General features: G+C 39.3%; 1 protein-coding gene across 4 annotated transcripts in view; it reads right to left on the bottom strand.

The window, feature by feature from the left end:
- Window positions 1-17,721, bottom strand: part of ACSL6 (acyl-CoA synthetase long chain family member 6) — a 120,145-nt gene that overhangs the window by 27,871 nt on the left and 74,553 nt on the right. For all 4 annotated transcript variants that reach the window (XM_059712851.1, XM_059712852.1, XM_019478637.2 and 1 more), the window contains 7 exons: window positions 16,111-16,175; window positions 15,295-15,396; window positions 15,050-15,149; window positions 13,274-13,452; window positions 12,591-12,623; window positions 9,382-9,433; window positions 2,200-2,273 (listed from right to left, as the gene is read on the bottom strand). In XM_059712851.1, coding sequence (XP_059568834.1) covers window positions 2,200-2,273; window positions 9,382-9,433; window positions 12,591-12,623; window positions 13,274-13,452; window positions 15,050-15,149; window positions 15,295-15,396; window positions 16,111-16,175 — 605 coding nt within the window. The remainder of the gene's footprint in view (window positions 1-2,199; window positions 2,274-9,381; window positions 9,434-12,590; window positions 12,624-13,273; window positions 13,453-15,049; window positions 15,150-15,294; window positions 15,397-16,110; window positions 16,176-17,721) is intronic.

Here is a 17,721-nt window from a genome sequence, read left to right as displayed (position 1 = left end):
GCCTGAGCCCAACTGAATCCCATCTTAGATGACTTGATCTAGCCTAAAAGCTCTAGCCTCATAAAAGCACAAAATAAGGAAAATAACATCTTTACATAAAATAGGGATTCCATAGTATTATGAAAAGTGATGCTTGATTATCCATTACACTGCACCATGGTCAGCAGTTTATATCAGTGCAATAAAGGTATAAGGCTCTAGTGACACAAAGTACCATCTACCTGGCAGTCCCATTGCTCTGGTGTAACTGCCAACCCATGGCACAGTATAATGGACTAGGGTATAACCAGGGGAGTTTCTATCCCATAGAAAGACTTATTCAAGTTGACTTGCTTTTTAGCCTGTGTTTCTAACACCATCTACTGAGGTCAGTTGATGGCATAGATCATGTATTACAGTGTCTTCTTTCATCTATTCACAGCCCAAATAGTCTCTTGTATATAGCAGATTAAGATCTTAAGCCCTGCCAATTTACCCACATGTTCCTTCAAACTGACCTGATACATAAGTAGAGCTGTGTAAAACAACTACTGAGAAAAATCATCATTTTTCCAATTTTGCTAAAAGGAAAAATAGTTTGTGCCTTTGTTTTATATTTGGTCAATATGGTTACGTTTTTTTCCAGGGTGAACACATGAAAATATTATGTTTGGATGCAGTGAAAGTGTCTTTCCTTGATATTTGACAAAAGAGTTTTAGAAAAACATATTTAAGTTGATTTTTTAAAAACAATGCCATTATAAAGTCACTGAACAAAACAATTCTTGCACAAAGTTTCATTGATATAGTACAAAATTTGCAGATTTCAAATCTCTGGTATTTTACTGCTTTGTTCCTTATTTTATTTCATGATTTTCCCCTTTGAACACTTCCATACTTTGTGCAATTTCCTTATTGCAAGAAAACATACTATAAATTGGCAGTGGATATCACACGTACTGTTTCCAGCAATTCTGAGACAGATAAAATCCTGAGTCTGCAACCATTCAGAATCAGTCTTAGGTACTGATCCAGTGCACTTTGAGGTCAGTGAAAAGAATCGTGCTGACGTCAATGAACAGCAGATCAGACCCACAGAACTCAAGTCTGCAAACTGCTTAACTCCATTTAAGTCAGCTGCACTTGAGCTTCCAGGATCAAGCCTAAATCCAGATCCTCAAAGGCTTGTGGATGCATAACTCCCATTAAAACCAACAAGAACTAAATGCATAAATACCTCTAAGGATCTGGACCTTAGTGCTTACACAATGAATTATCTAATCAATATTTTGCAGTGAAAAATACTGAGGCCTCAATCTTGCTATAACACTTATGCATATGAGTTTAATGGAAACGCTCACAATCACATGCACAAGTATTTCCATGCAAGACTCAGGACATAATACGATAATATTGTAAGCACTGGCCCTAAATAAGATAAAACACTGTGGTTTATTACTTACAGGTAAGGTATTTCACATATATAGTCAATGATTTCTGTACTGTACACACCAGTACATTATTTTACTCATTTAAATTTAGCACGCTAGAACTGTTCCATTTCCCATATAGAAATAATTGTTTTCAAATGCAACCTGATACACTATACAAAGTGTATCACACCTATAAAAACTGGGCAGGTTTGTACTTTCAACATATGTTACATAGTACACTGTACTTGTGAAATACAGGAGGCAACAAAGTATTTTTAATTAAATACTACTGGCCAGTTTTGGAATATATTTCATAGGTGGCAGTTGTTAGCATATAATATATATATTGGAGTCATAATCAATGCTATCAAACAAACAATGGAAAGGCTGTCAATTTTTCCCCTGGGGATTGGCCTGTGGCATGGGCATTGCTGGAATACGGTACAGTACTTTTTCTTTAGTAGTAAGCACCAATTAGAATATTAGCAGGGTTCTGGCAGCCTGCAAGTTGAATTAATTGATTTAAAAGGAGCAGAAGGTACTTCCCAAAAGTACTCAACATCTTGCAGGGGCAGGGCCAAAATACAGCACTGTGAAGGATCTAATATCATTCACCTTTGAGAGCTTAGTTTTGCTCCTTTTTCAATGGATTGAGCTCTTAAAGTGATATTTCACTTCCTACATCCATGGGGATATTTCTCCATCTTGAATGAATTCAAAGTAACCCACAAATTCAAAATGAAATACACTTAGCAGGTAGCAATACTCTCCAAGTCAGGGTATTCACCTCTGTCACTTTCAAAAAGCCTGAAAAATCAGCCACCACATTCCCGTGAGTCAGCATAGCACCTTTGGGGTTCCCTGGAAACAGATAAAGATAAAGAAACACAGCTTTAATAGAAAATTCTGTAGGAAATTTCCAAAGGCTTCTAAGACACAGAACTATTAACATTTTTTCAGCTTCTCTTCCCAACTTTAAAAATATGTCATTTTCACAAATGAATTGTTTCTGTGCACTAAAACACATTCGTGCACGTTACATTATTTCAATTTAAACGCAAAGCACACCACCAGCAGAGCTTCAATGTCAATCTTTTAGATGGGGTTTTGTGAATCAGCCAGCAAATCAAAAGATTTATGGATGAATTGCAACTTTTTTATAAAAAAGTGTTATAGTAAAACAACAAGTCATGCTTTCATAAAAGGTTTTCTTCTATAGAGCAGCTTAACATTCTCTAATAGGATTATGTGTGGCAGAAGCTATCACAATCAATGAGACCATTTAGAAAAGGTACATAAGGAAAAGTATTAGAATAAGTCTTTGTAAGTTCACAGCTACTCAAAATACCGTTTGACACAAGGAGAGCAGTCATCTAGATGTTGGCTGAGAATTACCTATAGAACAATTGTACCTAACCTTTGGAGTTTCTTTGGAAGATCCACTCATACTGTGGTTACTACTTTTCCTAAATGAATGTGAGCTATTTCACAATTGCATCAATAGCAATTCTGGTGATCACAGAAACATGGAGATTACTCAGTGACACATGTCACCTCTGAGTTGTTAGCAACCCTTTTATCCCAAGGCAAAAAGATGTAATGCACAATAGTAGCTGGAGTAGAGAAGGGACAGCCCAGCCTTTTGTTGTTAGCAGCCAGGTTAGGATATGTTCTTTGTGACTCAACACCAACCCTCTTCATCACCACCCCAGGACCTATCTAAGGAGTAAAATGTTAATTAAAGTAAGGATGGCAGAACTAGGCCCTATTTCCTCACCCCTACCCCCCACAAGATATTTTATGTGGATTGTGTTATTTCAACAAAACCACAGTATTGTAGTTCCTGAGACTGTGGGAGTAAAACTAGCTCTTAAAGACGGCTTCCCTTTTTAAACAGACTACATGGAGCTGTGTCATGTAACAGGTGGAGCATGAATTAAACCTCGCCTTGTGCAATCCCACTGAAATTAATGGGCCTCTCCAAGATATAAATCAGGCAGAATTTAACCAAGGGATAAATATATTATGTCCTTCAAAACCAGGGGTGTGGGTGTGTGTGTGTGTGTGTGTGTGTGTGCGCACGCAAGTGTGTCAGGGTGGGGGGACAGAGGGATGTCAAGGTTATATGGTTTATGGGGTTAATGTATTTGGCCAAGTTTTAAATAGAGAAGTAAATTTGAGTTCCTACTAAAATCACAGACTAACAATACCATCCTAGTCTCCACCGATCTGGGCAAACATCCATATCAGAAAAACCCCACTCACTTTGGCTTTATGTGCCATCACTGGCCAGAAATAGTGTAGGACTGAAATCAATTAACAAAAGATTGTGGATAAGGGTATCTAGTTTTTATTCCTTAATTTCAGACACTCAATTCACCCAACATATAAAATAATTAAATGACTCCTGAACACAAAATTTTTACTTCTTCAGATATTTATTGGAATAAAACAAACACATACAGTATTTTAGTAAGTATCTAAACATAGCACCCCCAGCTCTCACAAATAAGCATATGACATGGAGATAGTTCTAAAAGTTTCACTATCTGCTGTAACATGCTCTCATCTGATTTCATAATCCACCGTTAGGAAAACGGCAGCCCCTTCTTGTGCCAGTAACTGGTCCAGTGGATCAGGTAGGCTCTCAACAACTTCATGGTCATGTGAATCTAGACCTAAAAAGAATCCTCTGATCCACAGTAAACTGCAGATGTCCACTGGAGATCCACATACTGCTTATGTGATTTATAGTTATCTTACCAAAAGTTCTCCCATAATATTGCATTCTCAAGTTCTTCCTGACGTCATGAGTCTATTCATCCAGTTTCCATTTCATACCATCTAAGAGGAAGTACTTCCCTGTCTTCCAGAGATTTGTTTATTTTCAAAACAACCTTTGGAAAATATTTTATGATATTTTCAAAACAACCTTTGGAAATTCTTCAGTCTCCATTACTTCACTAATATGTATTCCTAAATTATGCATCCCAACTATGTGAAGCATTTTTCTTCCAGTAACTTGCCAGAAATCTTCTGGCACCTAGAATAAATAAGTTTAAGTTCTGAAAGTACCTAATTCTGAAGTTTTTCACTGTACTTTCAGATGATCCAGGACATCTGCCAGAATTACTCCAACCACCATTATTTGTGTGATATTCTAGAACAGGGGTAGGTAACGTTTTTTGGCCGGAGTGCCGAAAAAACCACAACGTCTACCTTGGAAGGTGCCAGACTGCCGGCATGCCAGAAAAACAAAATGAGGGCGGAGGGAGGGCGGGGCAGGAGGGGTAAGCAGGACACACTGCATATTAGTACATTTAATAATCATAAATGTTGCCTTTGTTGTTGTGTATTCCTTTTTTGTTGAGCATGTTGCAATGAGAAAGAAAAAAAGAGACAAATAAGAGAAAAAGGAGACAGAGAAAGAAAAAGGAGAGCAGAGAGAGAACCAGACACACACACATGCACAGAGAACAACGTGCACAAACACAGAGAACTAGAACACACCCAGAACCAGACATGTGTGCGCACACAGATGCACAGAACCAGACACGTGTGCACACATAGACACACAGAAGCAGATGTCCAGGCACACGGAACCGGGCTCCTGGGCCACTGGACAAAGCCCGACCCAACAATGCCCTGGTCCTGCCAGAGCGCCTGTGCTTCCCCGGGGAGCCAGCCCCCAGGCTGCAGCGCAGCTGGCCGAGGCCCCGGCCCAGAGCCTGCCTATCAGCTCAACCACCCACCCACCCTGCACAGCTAAGCCCTCAAATGTTGTGGTGCTCCTGGCAAGGGGCAGCACCAGCCTCGTCCTGGTGCGGGGCTGGGCTGGGGCTGGGCTCGGAGTAGGTGCGAGTCAGGCGGGCTCAGCTGCAAGCGTGCACCTGCCAGTATGGAGCTAATGCCAGAGCCCAGAGCAGATGTTTGCAGCCTTCTGGCTGCAACTGGCCCAGGCTCTGGGTAGCTGCTGTCAACCATGGAGCCTGCTCTGCTTGCAGCAAGGCTTGCAACCGCCCAGCTGCCTGCCGGGAGCAGCCCGGGCTTTGTGACTGGCAGCAGCTGCCTAGAAGTCAGGTTGGCAGTGGTGTGCCGAGCAAAATGGCCTCGCATGCCGTGCTCGGCACACGTGCCAGGGGTTGCTGACCCCTTTTCTAGAAGCATAGCGGAGTTCAAAATCCTTGAGAATTTGTGATTGCAAATATCAGAGAAGAGCACCAGTTTTCAGAATCTTTATTCAATAATTACTGAAGTGTTGGTGTTGATTCAGTGTTGTTTCAGGATCAGGACTATAAAATATCAGTAGTATCCCTCATTATGGAGGGAATCATGGGCTATTCATAATATCAACTTATTTTATCTTTTTTTTAAATTAACAACAAATTCATGAAAGTATCTTATTTTTGGATTTGCTTCACAGAGATAAACAGCTCAAAATAGTTTCAGAATAGCACAGCCACTGAGACACTGAGGAATATCAGCAATGACAACTGATTCCAATCCATTAATTAGTAACTATAATATAACAGTTTTCCTGTGCCGCTTCAGTGTGGAACATGTTTGATACTTCTCACATACACAAAAGGAATCTTATTGATATCACTGAATGCATCTGTTCAAATTCCCTTCCACTGCTTCACGAATGGTGTGACCTATAGTCACTTGTAAGCAGCTGTAAATAGCTGCTTATACAAAGCTGGTATCCATGAGTTACTTGTGCATGCTGCTGAACCATGAAAACCTCATAAGAATCCAATTTGCCTCCAAAGAAACCCCAATGTGCTCTGTTGGAAACAGACTTTTTGGAACATTAGTCACTGGTTTGTCCTTAAAAAATTGAAGGACAGTTTTCAGAGCAAATCAGTATATACAGTTGCATAATGATGTTCTATGCACATTTTCGTTTTTAGCAACAGCCACTGCCTCAAGCTGGTTCATGGTGATGCTAAATACAACAATGAAGTGAGGCCCTTTTCTAACATGAGTCCAAATATTGGAATCAACACCTCTCATCCCTTTGTAAGATAATTTGACACATCTGATCCTACGAATGACAAAAAAGCATATTAAAAATTAACTCCTGAGTTTATTAATAAACAACCACAAGTTGCTTTTAAACCTAAAAACATGAAAGTAATTAGATGTTTCTATAAATAGTGGTTTCAAGACACAGAAGGCATTTTTAAAGCTTTATCTAAAAATACATTTTTAAAAAGGCTTGACACTGTCTCAACAGTCATTACATGTTATTATACCTATATTATCCTGCGGCCCAATTTGGGCCAGGTACTTCCACCTTAATGCTTAAAAATCCCAGGAGTATTACCATCACCAGGTAAAATCCTCAGGTAGATTAACCCTGCAGGGAAACCTCAGATATTCTGGCACAAGATGCATAGGTGATGGGTTTGGGGGTTATAAGGATGTGGACCACGACCTCTAGAAGTGCTCGGGCTGAAGGTGACCAGCAGTTTGAAATGTCAAGTTTAGAGGGACTCTGTAGACAGGCCTTTCATTTGCCCTCTTAGTCTACATACATACAGACATTCGGTTTCTCCTGGGAGAGCTGCTCCTCCCCTATGAGAAACCATGAGTGTACAGATGTTCAAGATTTTTCTCCCAGAGCAAAAATGGTTGTACCAGGAGAAAAATAACCTGGGAATAACCAAGGTTAAATCGCTGTCAGGAGAGTTTCTGTGTCTGTACATGTTCTCTTCTGAGAGAAGCCACAGCACAGTCCTCTAGCATCCCAGGGTACTTCCACTCCCATCCTTCCCGGGAAAAGTGTGTCACTCGTTGGACTCTGCTGTTTCAGCTGAGCAGGGAGCATAACACCCCACCTTGACAATACCACATTCCACAGGCTGACCTTGAGCAGTCTGGGACAGCCAATCAGGGCTGCTTTGTGCGCTGCTGCCATCTGTCTTCAGGCTAACTAAGGGAGCCTGCAGCGCGCACTGAGATGCATGAACAGAGGCCCCTTGTCTGCGCAGCGTCTCAGGATAAGTTTTTCTACCAGGAAAATGAACCTGGGGTAATTCTCCCAGATCATTTGATTGTGCATACAATAATCTAAGGTGTGTGTTTTTCTGTCACACTCTTCAGCAGAGCTTCAGGTCTGAACCTACCCAAATACCAATAGGCATTTTCCACATGTTTACTTTTCCTCTTCTGTCCAGAATAAACCACTATGTGGCATAAAAAGTATCTGAAAACAGTAAGTGACATAAAGGAATGATTTCCTCTAGATTTTCTTCACACTTTAAAACCCCACATAAACCTAGAATGCTGCCAATTCCCGGCCTCTTGGCTTCTTTACTTTTCATTCCATCCAGGAAGAGCACACACCAACTGCTGAAACTTCCTTAGCCTGATGAAGGGTTTTTGAACCTGAAAACCTGCTTAATAACTATTCTCCAACTATATGGGTTGGTCTAATAAAAGATATCAAATTCACCCAAGAAACCTTGTCTGCCAATTCCCGGATTAATTCTTCTGCCATTGTAGCCTTTGAGAGCTCTCTCAGCAAGAAAGCAGTAATAGCTCTTCCTTCAGTTGCTGTACCAGCCCAAGGAGGCCCTTTTTGTTTCTGACCAAGGAGTTGTGAACACCTTCACAGGGAGAAGGCTGGTGTAGATCCTGAGTTGCCCAGAGGCTTACGGCTGAGAAGGAAAATACTTTTGCCCCCTGTATGGGAGCTGAATGAGCTGGATCTACAACATCCTCAACTCAGAGCACAGCAAAATCAGATTTTCTACTTGGATATAGTGTGCTATTTTACCAATGGTCTTTTAGGCTACAAGACCCCTTTCTTAGGTACAATGGATGCCATTAAAGGGTAAGCAAAGGCCATGAAATAATATTGACTTTGCAGTGGTACATCAATATTTGGAAAGCACACCCCAGTAAGTATTTATATTATCTTGCAGCCAGTCTTTACTTCTTAAGGATACCCATTGCACGATTTGTATAGAACGGTAAAACCTTCTTTTCTACTATGCACTGGTTTGTGTTCTCGGTGACACAGAAAAACCCAGGCAGTTTCTCAAAGCAAAACACAAATGATTCAGGAAATTTGCCTTTTGGAAGATTTAGAAAAATCAAGTACTGTACTTAGAACTGATAAATGAGCCCATTTACCTGTTCTGCAATACAAGTCTTTCCCAGTAGGTGGTAGGCTAACCAGCCAGTCTCTTGCACAGACTGCTTCCTAAGCTGATTAAACAGGAAATTTCCTTCTCAGATGTCCCATCAGACAGTAATTCAATTTCAAAAGATGACTCCTACCTGGCTAACATAATGGAGGCCATTTTGAGGATGCTAGAGGATAATATAAAGTGGCAGACAACCCTGAGAACAGATGCATGTGGACAGAATAGCAGTACTTTGATCAGTACTTAAGAAAGAGTGAACATTTCTGGAAAGTACTCCTCCTCTGTAGACAATGCTGCACATTATGATATGTTTTCAGACCGTTGCTTGAAGAGCACTTGTGGAAAAGCATTGAATCCACGTTTGTATTTTGGCTTGCCTTTAAGTTATGGTTTATAATGTTTTTATGTCATGATGCATTCAGGGATTAAGTGTCAGTTAGGTTCTCTATTTTTTACATCTGTAGAAAGAAACAAACAATCAACCAATAGGTCCACAGATATACTGCAAAATGAGAAACAATGCAGTGCCCAAGGAGGCATGGACAGAACATTTCTTTGCAATTGTAAAATCACATTGCCAAGATATCTATTCTGATGAATGCCAGAGAACAAAATTTGTATTTTCATTCCAGTCTAATCAGACTTGTAATATGCACGTTACATTTTCATACACACAGATAACTGTTTTTTTAAATATATAAAATATCTCCCGCTGCCATATCAGTATGACAGTTAATGCATACTGAGCTGTTATTAAGAATGTTTTTGATTACTCTAATGTAATAAATGTACTACATTTAAAATGCTGTTACCTGTAGTGCCACTAGTAAAACAGACAATTGATAGATCTTCTGGTCGAGGAGGCTAGAAAAACACAAGGAAAACAAGAGACTTACAAGGTCACATCAATCAAAAATTATAGGGTCAATCATAGCAGTGGATTAGCCTTTGTATTCGTTTATCATACCAATCCGATTTCAACCCTGTCAGATAAAGTTTCTATCGTATGAGTCTCTCAATAGGAAGTAAATCGATTCTTGGTGTACGCTCTCTTTCTCCTGGGTTTTACTCTAGATGTGTTAAGGAGCATGCTTTAATGTGGTTAGTCCATCATGCAAGATCCTTGCCTAGGGAACATGCTATATTCCCTAATTAAAAAAGAAAAAAACCCCAACCCATAGCCCTTAAGCATCTGCACTGCAGCCATTTGAGTTACTAATTAAAATAGTATCTATCAAGAATTAGGCCCCTTTTGTTGTTTGGAAAAGCATTTAAAGCTACAGCTCTGGTTTTCATCAGTTCTGTTATTTAATAAGCATCTGAGAACTAGGATGAACACAGGATTGTCTACAGACTCTTCTCTTCGAGTATCCTCTGCTTGCTTGTTCCATGTTATGTTCTGTAAGTCACATGGATGTGTTTCTTCCTTCTAACTGGTGAACAACCAAAATAATAAATAGTACTTTTATTGTGCTAATTTTTTGCCAGAATGATTATTGGGGACAAAATAACATTTGGGACAGTTTTGGAATTTCCAAGCATTGTCATGCTTACTTAGAAGCATAAATAATTTGACTGTGGGATATTATTAAATTCTCCATTTTAACAGTAAAATTACTGGGAAATCACAGCTTTGCTCTTCATCCAGTCTTAATCTACACATTGAAGTTAAGATTTTCAAATGTGCTCTCTCAGGCAGCAACATGCTTGAGCATGGCGCACCCCCATTTCAGCTTATACACAGCAAATGGGAAAAAGAAGTGGTGAAACTGCACCAAGGGCATTCTCCTCATTGTCCTTGAAACCTCTCTCCTCAGCGTATTTGGGAGCAGCTGTGGGGGGACATTCCAGAGTGGTTCCAGAGACACGTTTTTGGCATGGCTAGGCAGGCCAGGTTCAAAAAATGTCCCTTCCTGATCTCTCCAGGGACACTGTGTAGGCATGTTTGGGCCCCTCTGTAATTAGAAACTAACTTTCAGAGCTACCAACAGACCCTCCTCTACATTTTAAATCAACAGTAGCTGTAAGAGCTGAGGATTTCTAAAATCCAGCCTGCTGTGAGTTGGGGTGCATCTGTAAAAAAGGTGTCTACTTTTGAAAATCTGGAAATGCTCAACATGCTGAGTCTTAGGAAATATGCACCAACGGGTTCTCCAGATTCTGAAGGGGAAAAAATCCACCCAGGGTGCATTGGTTAAGCTAGGCTAATACCACTTTAAATCAATGTGACTTAGCATTAGAATTTAATCATGCTGCAGAAAGCACGCTGTGCAGGGATGACACACGTCACCTTACGCTCGATCAGGAGATAACACATGACAGCGCTGCAGCCAACCATTGCAAGCTGCTGCTTCGCATTACTGTTTCTTTTCCGAAGGAACATTGACGATGAGTTGATGTGATATGGAATCAGAGATAGTGTCACGAAAGCCATGAAAAGGACTTGCAACGCTGCTGCTGCACAGAACACAAAATCCTCTTCCAATATAATTCTGTAATTGCTTTTTCAGGGTCTGGTCCTACACTATTGTTTTCAATAGGATAGACCTATAGAATGAAGCTACTCATGTGCATAAGTATTTGCAGGGCCTGTCCCTTATTTGTTTCAGGAAAGATATCTCAACAAGAATAAAACAGCCAAACAGAGCTGCTTTATTTCCAGCACTATTAGTGACACTATGCCGAGTAATTTAAATGCTAATATCAGGAAAATAAAGGATTTTACAATAAGGAGAAGTTGACTTCATGTAGTGAATCTCTTGGAGAGAAGAGTTATAAAAGCAGTTCTCCAATAAGAATTTACACTAAAGTAATAGTTATATACTGGATTTGCAGGACTGAAGGAGGAGGGATCTGTATTAAGTTTCCACCTTCAGCAACATTTTATTATAAAATGATTAGAGATGTCTATAAGCAGATCACAAAGATGGATTTCAGCATCATAGGGAAAGTCTTGTTGTCCTCACATGAGATACTCAGAAGTTTTGCCTGAGTAAGGATTCCAGGTGCAAAGACTCAATCACAATTGTTAAGGTCATTAAATTAATTGTAGCCTGCACTGTAATTCTGTGCTTTGATTTATAATTAATTAAACGCACATGGATAAATCCTTACTTCATTTGGACAGTTCATGCAACCCAAATATGGATCTGAAAATGTGGAAGAACAAAAGGAGCAGCAATAAGTGGGAGCTGTTGGATTGCATTGGACACACTTAATGAATATTCCTGGGGCCTGATTCAAACCCCAGCGAAGTCAGCAGAGTAGGCCTGTTTGAAGTTTTTTTCCCTTCAAGAGAGTTTTTATTTTCCCCTAACAAGAAAAGACTTTTTGAATAAAACACAAAGTTTACTGTAACCTGTAACTGTAATCTCAGCCTAGGGCAGCCAATCAGCCCCAACAAAAAACCTATTCCAAATTGGCCAGTTGGCACATCATCCTACCTAGTCAAAGCCAGCACACCCCCAAACCAAACCTTAAACCCCACCTTACACTCTCGCTGTTTTATTAGCCAAGGTCTGCAACAACCAGCCTCAATTCTAACAACAAAAAGGCAGGGGTGTTATCCTTTTTTCAAAATGATAGTTAATCTGCTCTCTAAAAATGACATTACTATATGAATGTAATTTCTGAAATGTAAAGTCTGAAATAATGAATTTTTAGCAGATGTATAAAGATGATTAACCTAATTTACCTTGCTTATTTCTTTACTTTGCATTCACAAATCTCTTTAAAGTACAGTGAAGGATCTCGTATTCTAAAATGCTTTTCTTGAGCTTCTACAATGCACTCCCGTTTAGCGTACTAGGCTAGTGTATGAAGCAAATAACATACATCTCAAAGATGGCAGTCCATTAATCAGACCATGGGTGGAAAATAATGAAATCTTCACTATCTGTCACCTCCCACTGAGGAATATTCTAGTCAGTACACCACGGCAAACTGAAGTCTTTCATTTCTGAAATGGGTTTACAGTAGTTATCTGCAAGCAAAAGCTGGAGACAAGAATGACTTGACTCACCACAGGGGCATGCCGACTCTCACGGCCACAATCCTGCAATAATTAAATTAAGAAAAATTATTAGCACTCGCACCTGTGTGGGCTAATACAGAAACTGAGTATTAATAAAGGAAAAGGGAAAGGAGCAGGAAAATCCTCTCTTGACATATTTACAAAATGCAGTTTAAAAAAAGGTCAATTGGTAACAAGGCTGTAAAATAAAGTAAATGGAATAGAAGAGAAAATGTAGCTGACCTGAGCCCTTGCTAATAATAATTTAACTTTATCCATAATAAACTGTTTTTTTGCATTCTTGCGACTCCTGGATTTTACCAAATACTATTTGAATTGATTCTTGCTGGGTCAGTTATTTAATTGGCAAGTGCAATCATTTGAACTCTGCCAGGATAATTCACTTAAAGTAGATTTAAAATTGCCTGGCTTCAGTGCTGCTGACATCTTATCACTTACCGGGGAAGTGAGTCAAGGATTTCTGAAATTATGGATCCCCTTTTGCCGAAAAGTAATATTAAGCAGCATCCTTTTATACTGCTTTGTTGCATGCTGTATCATATTAATAGGGTAGAAAAGAGGTTTTTGTTTGTCCTCAAGGGGTACTGGTCATTATCTTTGTGCCAAGCCACATGTCCCAGTATATACTGACTGGTTTCAAGGGCACGTTAAAAGGGGGATAGAAACTGCACCTCCACTTCCTGCATGGACTGGATGCGCACTCCACATTTTTTCCCTCTTTCTTTTAGGTCCTTCTCAAAAGGGTCCATCAGAATGATAGACTTCAAGCCCGGTGTTTCTCTTTTCTCCACATGATCCAGTAGTACTCTGACTTTATCTGGTTTATCACAAATTACTGTGGAAATATCAGCTGAGAAGAAAAAAAAACAAAAAACAGGAGTTTTCAAAAAACCTTTGTTTCAATGTAAACACTGGCTTCATAGTGATCACTAATCAGTCTTCAACATGTTTTATATTTCCCCCGTTATATCTTGGAATTATCTATATTTTAATAATAAATGTTATATTTCATTTTAGTATTTAACCCTTGCTGTTATGAATCAATTCTGAACAGCACAGACGAGGACATGTGAAATCCATTGACTTTTAAAGCAAACGTTGGCTCGCAGCACAACGAACACAGTGGCAGGTACAATTATTTCAGGATTTGGTTAAAAAAATATCAAAACTGAGGGGACAAAGAAAACCCTGAATGGTACAGAATTCCTGCTATAAACAGGATATTTAAAAAATGGTAGCAGCCGAAATTATAAAAGGAACAGCAGAGTAACCCTGAGATAACAAGTTTTGCTGGATAGATCTTGTCAGCGTTTGACTGCTGTTGTGATCATGAACCATCCTGCAGCTACAGAAATCAAAGCAAATCTCTCCTTCAGCCAACCTGAAATGCCGTCTGCAAACTAGCTCCAGTGGAGGTTTACGGGAAGGGGAGGTGAGGGAAAGGCGAGGGAGGATCTATTATCAATTTTTGTGGGCACCGGACATTTGTAACATGTAAAGATGCAGTGCAAGGACAGTATGCAAAAGAGAAAAGTTGGTTGAAAAAGAACAGACAGATAGGATTCAATCTTCAAACTGCAGAAACAGTTAATTACACACTGACATCTTATATCAGTGCAGGATCTGGCCCATGGTTTACACAAAAATACAAATTAAAGTAGACTCCAGATGTCTTTAGGAAAATGAGGAAAAATGGTGTGTTCAGATTCTCGCTTTTCTTATTGAATATAAAGCTATGTGACATTAAAAATCTGTGCTGCTCTTCTACATTTGTATATCTTAGATTGGCCCTTAAAAACAATCCTATAGACTGGGACCAAAACAAAGTTTTTCCATTTTGCTTTTGCTATTCTAAATCCTAATCTCATGAAACACTTAAGCAGAAGCTTAACTTTGAGCATGAGACTTTAGTGCTTATAGCTGAGCGTGTGCTGAAGTGCTCCTGCTCAGGACTTGCTCTTTTTGTAGGAAGAGTGTCTCATTTTTTATGGGAATGCTGAGTTACATGATAGCATAGACCCTGCCATGCAAGAGAACCCAGTAGATGAGGCAGAATGGCAAGATCCCAAATCCATAATGTTCAAAGTAAAAAAGCAGGGGTATTATGGGATAGGATCAATAATTTACACTACTCGGTAAGAACAAAATAAGTAGAAAAGTGCTCAATTTGTAACACAGAAAGTATACGTGTTATAAGTTAGGAAAAACTTTTAAAACTTGACATAGAATTCCTCAGTAGACAAGCAGCAAAGGAATGAAGAGCTGGATATGTATAAAGCCTAGCTATTAGGGTTAAATCTAGGAATAATAAAATCAATCCTATCATTGTATGCGAGGACATACTATATAAACCAGCCAAGATTACTTCCAGCCAAAATGATTCAATGAGTGAAAGCATCTTTCTTTGGGAAAACAGGAAAGAAAAGAATCATGTGAACACCTGTTACCTGTATTGATAATGTAACGAATGGCTCCAGGCCCTAATGTATCATATAGGGGGACCACCACCATAGAATAGGTGTAGCAAGCCAGTTCAGAAATGATCCACTGGAATGAAATATTAAAAAAAAGGCAGGGTGGGGTGGGGAGAGAAAGAGAGGAAGTGATTAAAACCACTTGATAGATTAAAAATTTAAGGCAAGATCAAAACTCAGTAATGTTAATGCTGTATAAGGTCAAACTAAAATCTTACCTCTGGACGGTTTTGTGCAAAGACTCCGATAAACTGGCTTGTTGATGCCTTGCATCCCTGTTGAAGTAATCCTGATCCCAAAGCTTCTGCTCTTTCAGCGACCTGGAAGCAGGAGAGAGAAAGAACAGATAAGAAAGAGGAATGTAATTAACTGAAAATGTCAATGAATTATACCCAGGTAGATGGGCTCCAGTATGTTTTTGGGTAATACATAAAACTGGAACTCATCTCCCCTCTAGCCAACAGAAATCTCATGACACTTTCAGTGTAGTGCCCTGAACATATTACAGCTCTAACCATTCAATTCTACCTACATAAAACTCCCTTCATCAGTTTAACTTGTTGTAGTGCTTTTTATTTCTGGTCTATGAGCTAATGAACAGCTTGTATTTCTCAGTATAATACAGTATTTTGGGTAATACTGCACCACTATCCCACACCAGAAATGCTTGTATTGGTGTCTGATCACACTTATAAGCCCATTGAAGCACGAAGGAACTACAAGCATGAATAAACCAGGCAGGATTGCACCCAAGCTTTGAAACTTGAAAAGGATGGATGTTTTGTACATTTGTAATATTAGTCATTACTAAGCTCTCAGGCCTGCAATGCGACAATTTAGTAGAAGCATAGAAGGATTACAGTAGATGTCGAAGGTCAGCCCCAAATAAAAAGAAGAAAATGGTCAAACCGAACGTTACCAAGTTCCCTGTGGATCACATGCACTTTTAGAGTTCTTTTTAAAAGCAGTTACCTCTGGATAGAAAGGCTAACAACTCTTGGCGAAAGGCTGAAAGAGATTCACAATAACCTCACCTCCTTATACGACAACCATTGGTAAGGCTGCTTGGGTTTCCTGAATCCTAGGCAGGGACCATTTTCTAAACAAAATAAACAAAGATTAAAAAGTTATGGGGGTCTCCGAGCCAAGAGCTAATGCACTGCACAGTGCCCGGAGCACTCAGTGTTCTAAAAATAAGCTATTTGTCGTTAGCAAAGTCAATCCACGTTTCTCGGAGCCAGAGTTTAGGTAGGGTGCTGTCAAACTAAAAGTGAGACAATCCTACATAATGGAGGATAGATATACAAGCTCCTAAATGGACTATTTCAAGACTTTATTCAAAGGATCAGAGGTGGTGATAACAATGAACACATCAGCAGTACCATTGAAACATCTTTTTCCTAATTTAGCTTGAACTTTATTGTCTGGCGAATGCCTTCATGACAACGCCACCTCCCACTGGATTAAAGGCGGGGGGTGCTCTTTAAATTAAGCTTTGTGAAGAAAAAAAACTACTACTAATAAAAATGAACTACAAATGAGTGAAAGGCAAAGCCATATGCCTCACTGTGTAAAGGAGATGAGGATTTGGGATGTTATGCTTTTTTCTCTGTACTTCATCTCACATAATCCAGCTCTCTACTGAGGAATTTATGCTGCACATCACCATATTGCATCATGTAAAACAGTTACTACTTCACTGAGGGTTGTAGTGACATTGAAAAAAAATAAGCAAGTTTTGTTCAAATCATCAGCATTCCCCAAAAGGCATCATATACCCATGAACCTGCAGCAGGTTTGACCTAAATGCTATGAAAAGAAGCTGGAATTGCAAGTTCTTTGAGGCACGGCATTTTGTCCTTGTACTACATCTAACACAATTAGATCCTGGCCTATCATGTATATTGCTGGTAGTAGTAATAACAACATAGACTGGATATTCTGAGATAATTAAATAAAAAGAATGAAGGCTTTTAGTGCACTTAATATAGACTTCATACATTATTCTAGGTGTCATTCAAGTTAACTGAAATGCAATTACGTTTAAATACTTTTTCATATTTTCAATGTGGTGCAAAATTTTGTATTAAAAATGTATACATGCACTGCAAAATTTATCAGGGGAAAAGGCATGGAAAATGTGGTCATTTGCCATCTGGGAAAAGAGTGGAAGCTTTCAGCATAATGCACAAGATCTGGAAATCTTTGTAAAATGGCAACTTAGCTTCCTGAGCACAGTTCTACAACATGGGGTGGATTCACCCAAATTTTGCAGTATCGTGGGGTTCATGTGGCTTTGATTAGGACCTCCAGGATATACGTGTCTTTCTGTGCGTTCTCTCTAACACACATGTGCCTTTTTCTGTTTGTCTTTTCCTCAATTTATTACTCTCATATATAGACACACAAATAACTTTTAAAGAGTGTTGCCTTAAATTTACAGAGAACAAAAGCCAGAGTCCACAGCAATGGTTGTGATATGTCTATTTAAAATTTAAGTAAATATTATAAATTTAAATTTTATATGGGAAATGGAATTGGAGTGACTTTGCCCAGGGCCTCAAACTGTAGTCCATGTAGTCCATGTTGGTATTAAGAGGCTGGAATTCACACTCCCAGTCCAAGATTTCTCAGATTCAAAACTC

The sequence above is a fragment of the Alligator mississippiensis genome, chromosome 9 (genome assembly GCF_030867095.1).
Source record: "Alligator mississippiensis isolate rAllMis1 chromosome 9, rAllMis1, whole genome shotgun sequence".
NCBI lineage: Eukaryota > Metazoa > Chordata > Crocodylia > Alligatoridae > Alligator > Alligator mississippiensis.
The sequence above is the reverse complement of the archived record's forward strand: the minus strand, read 5'-3'. Positions and strand labels throughout refer to the sequence as shown.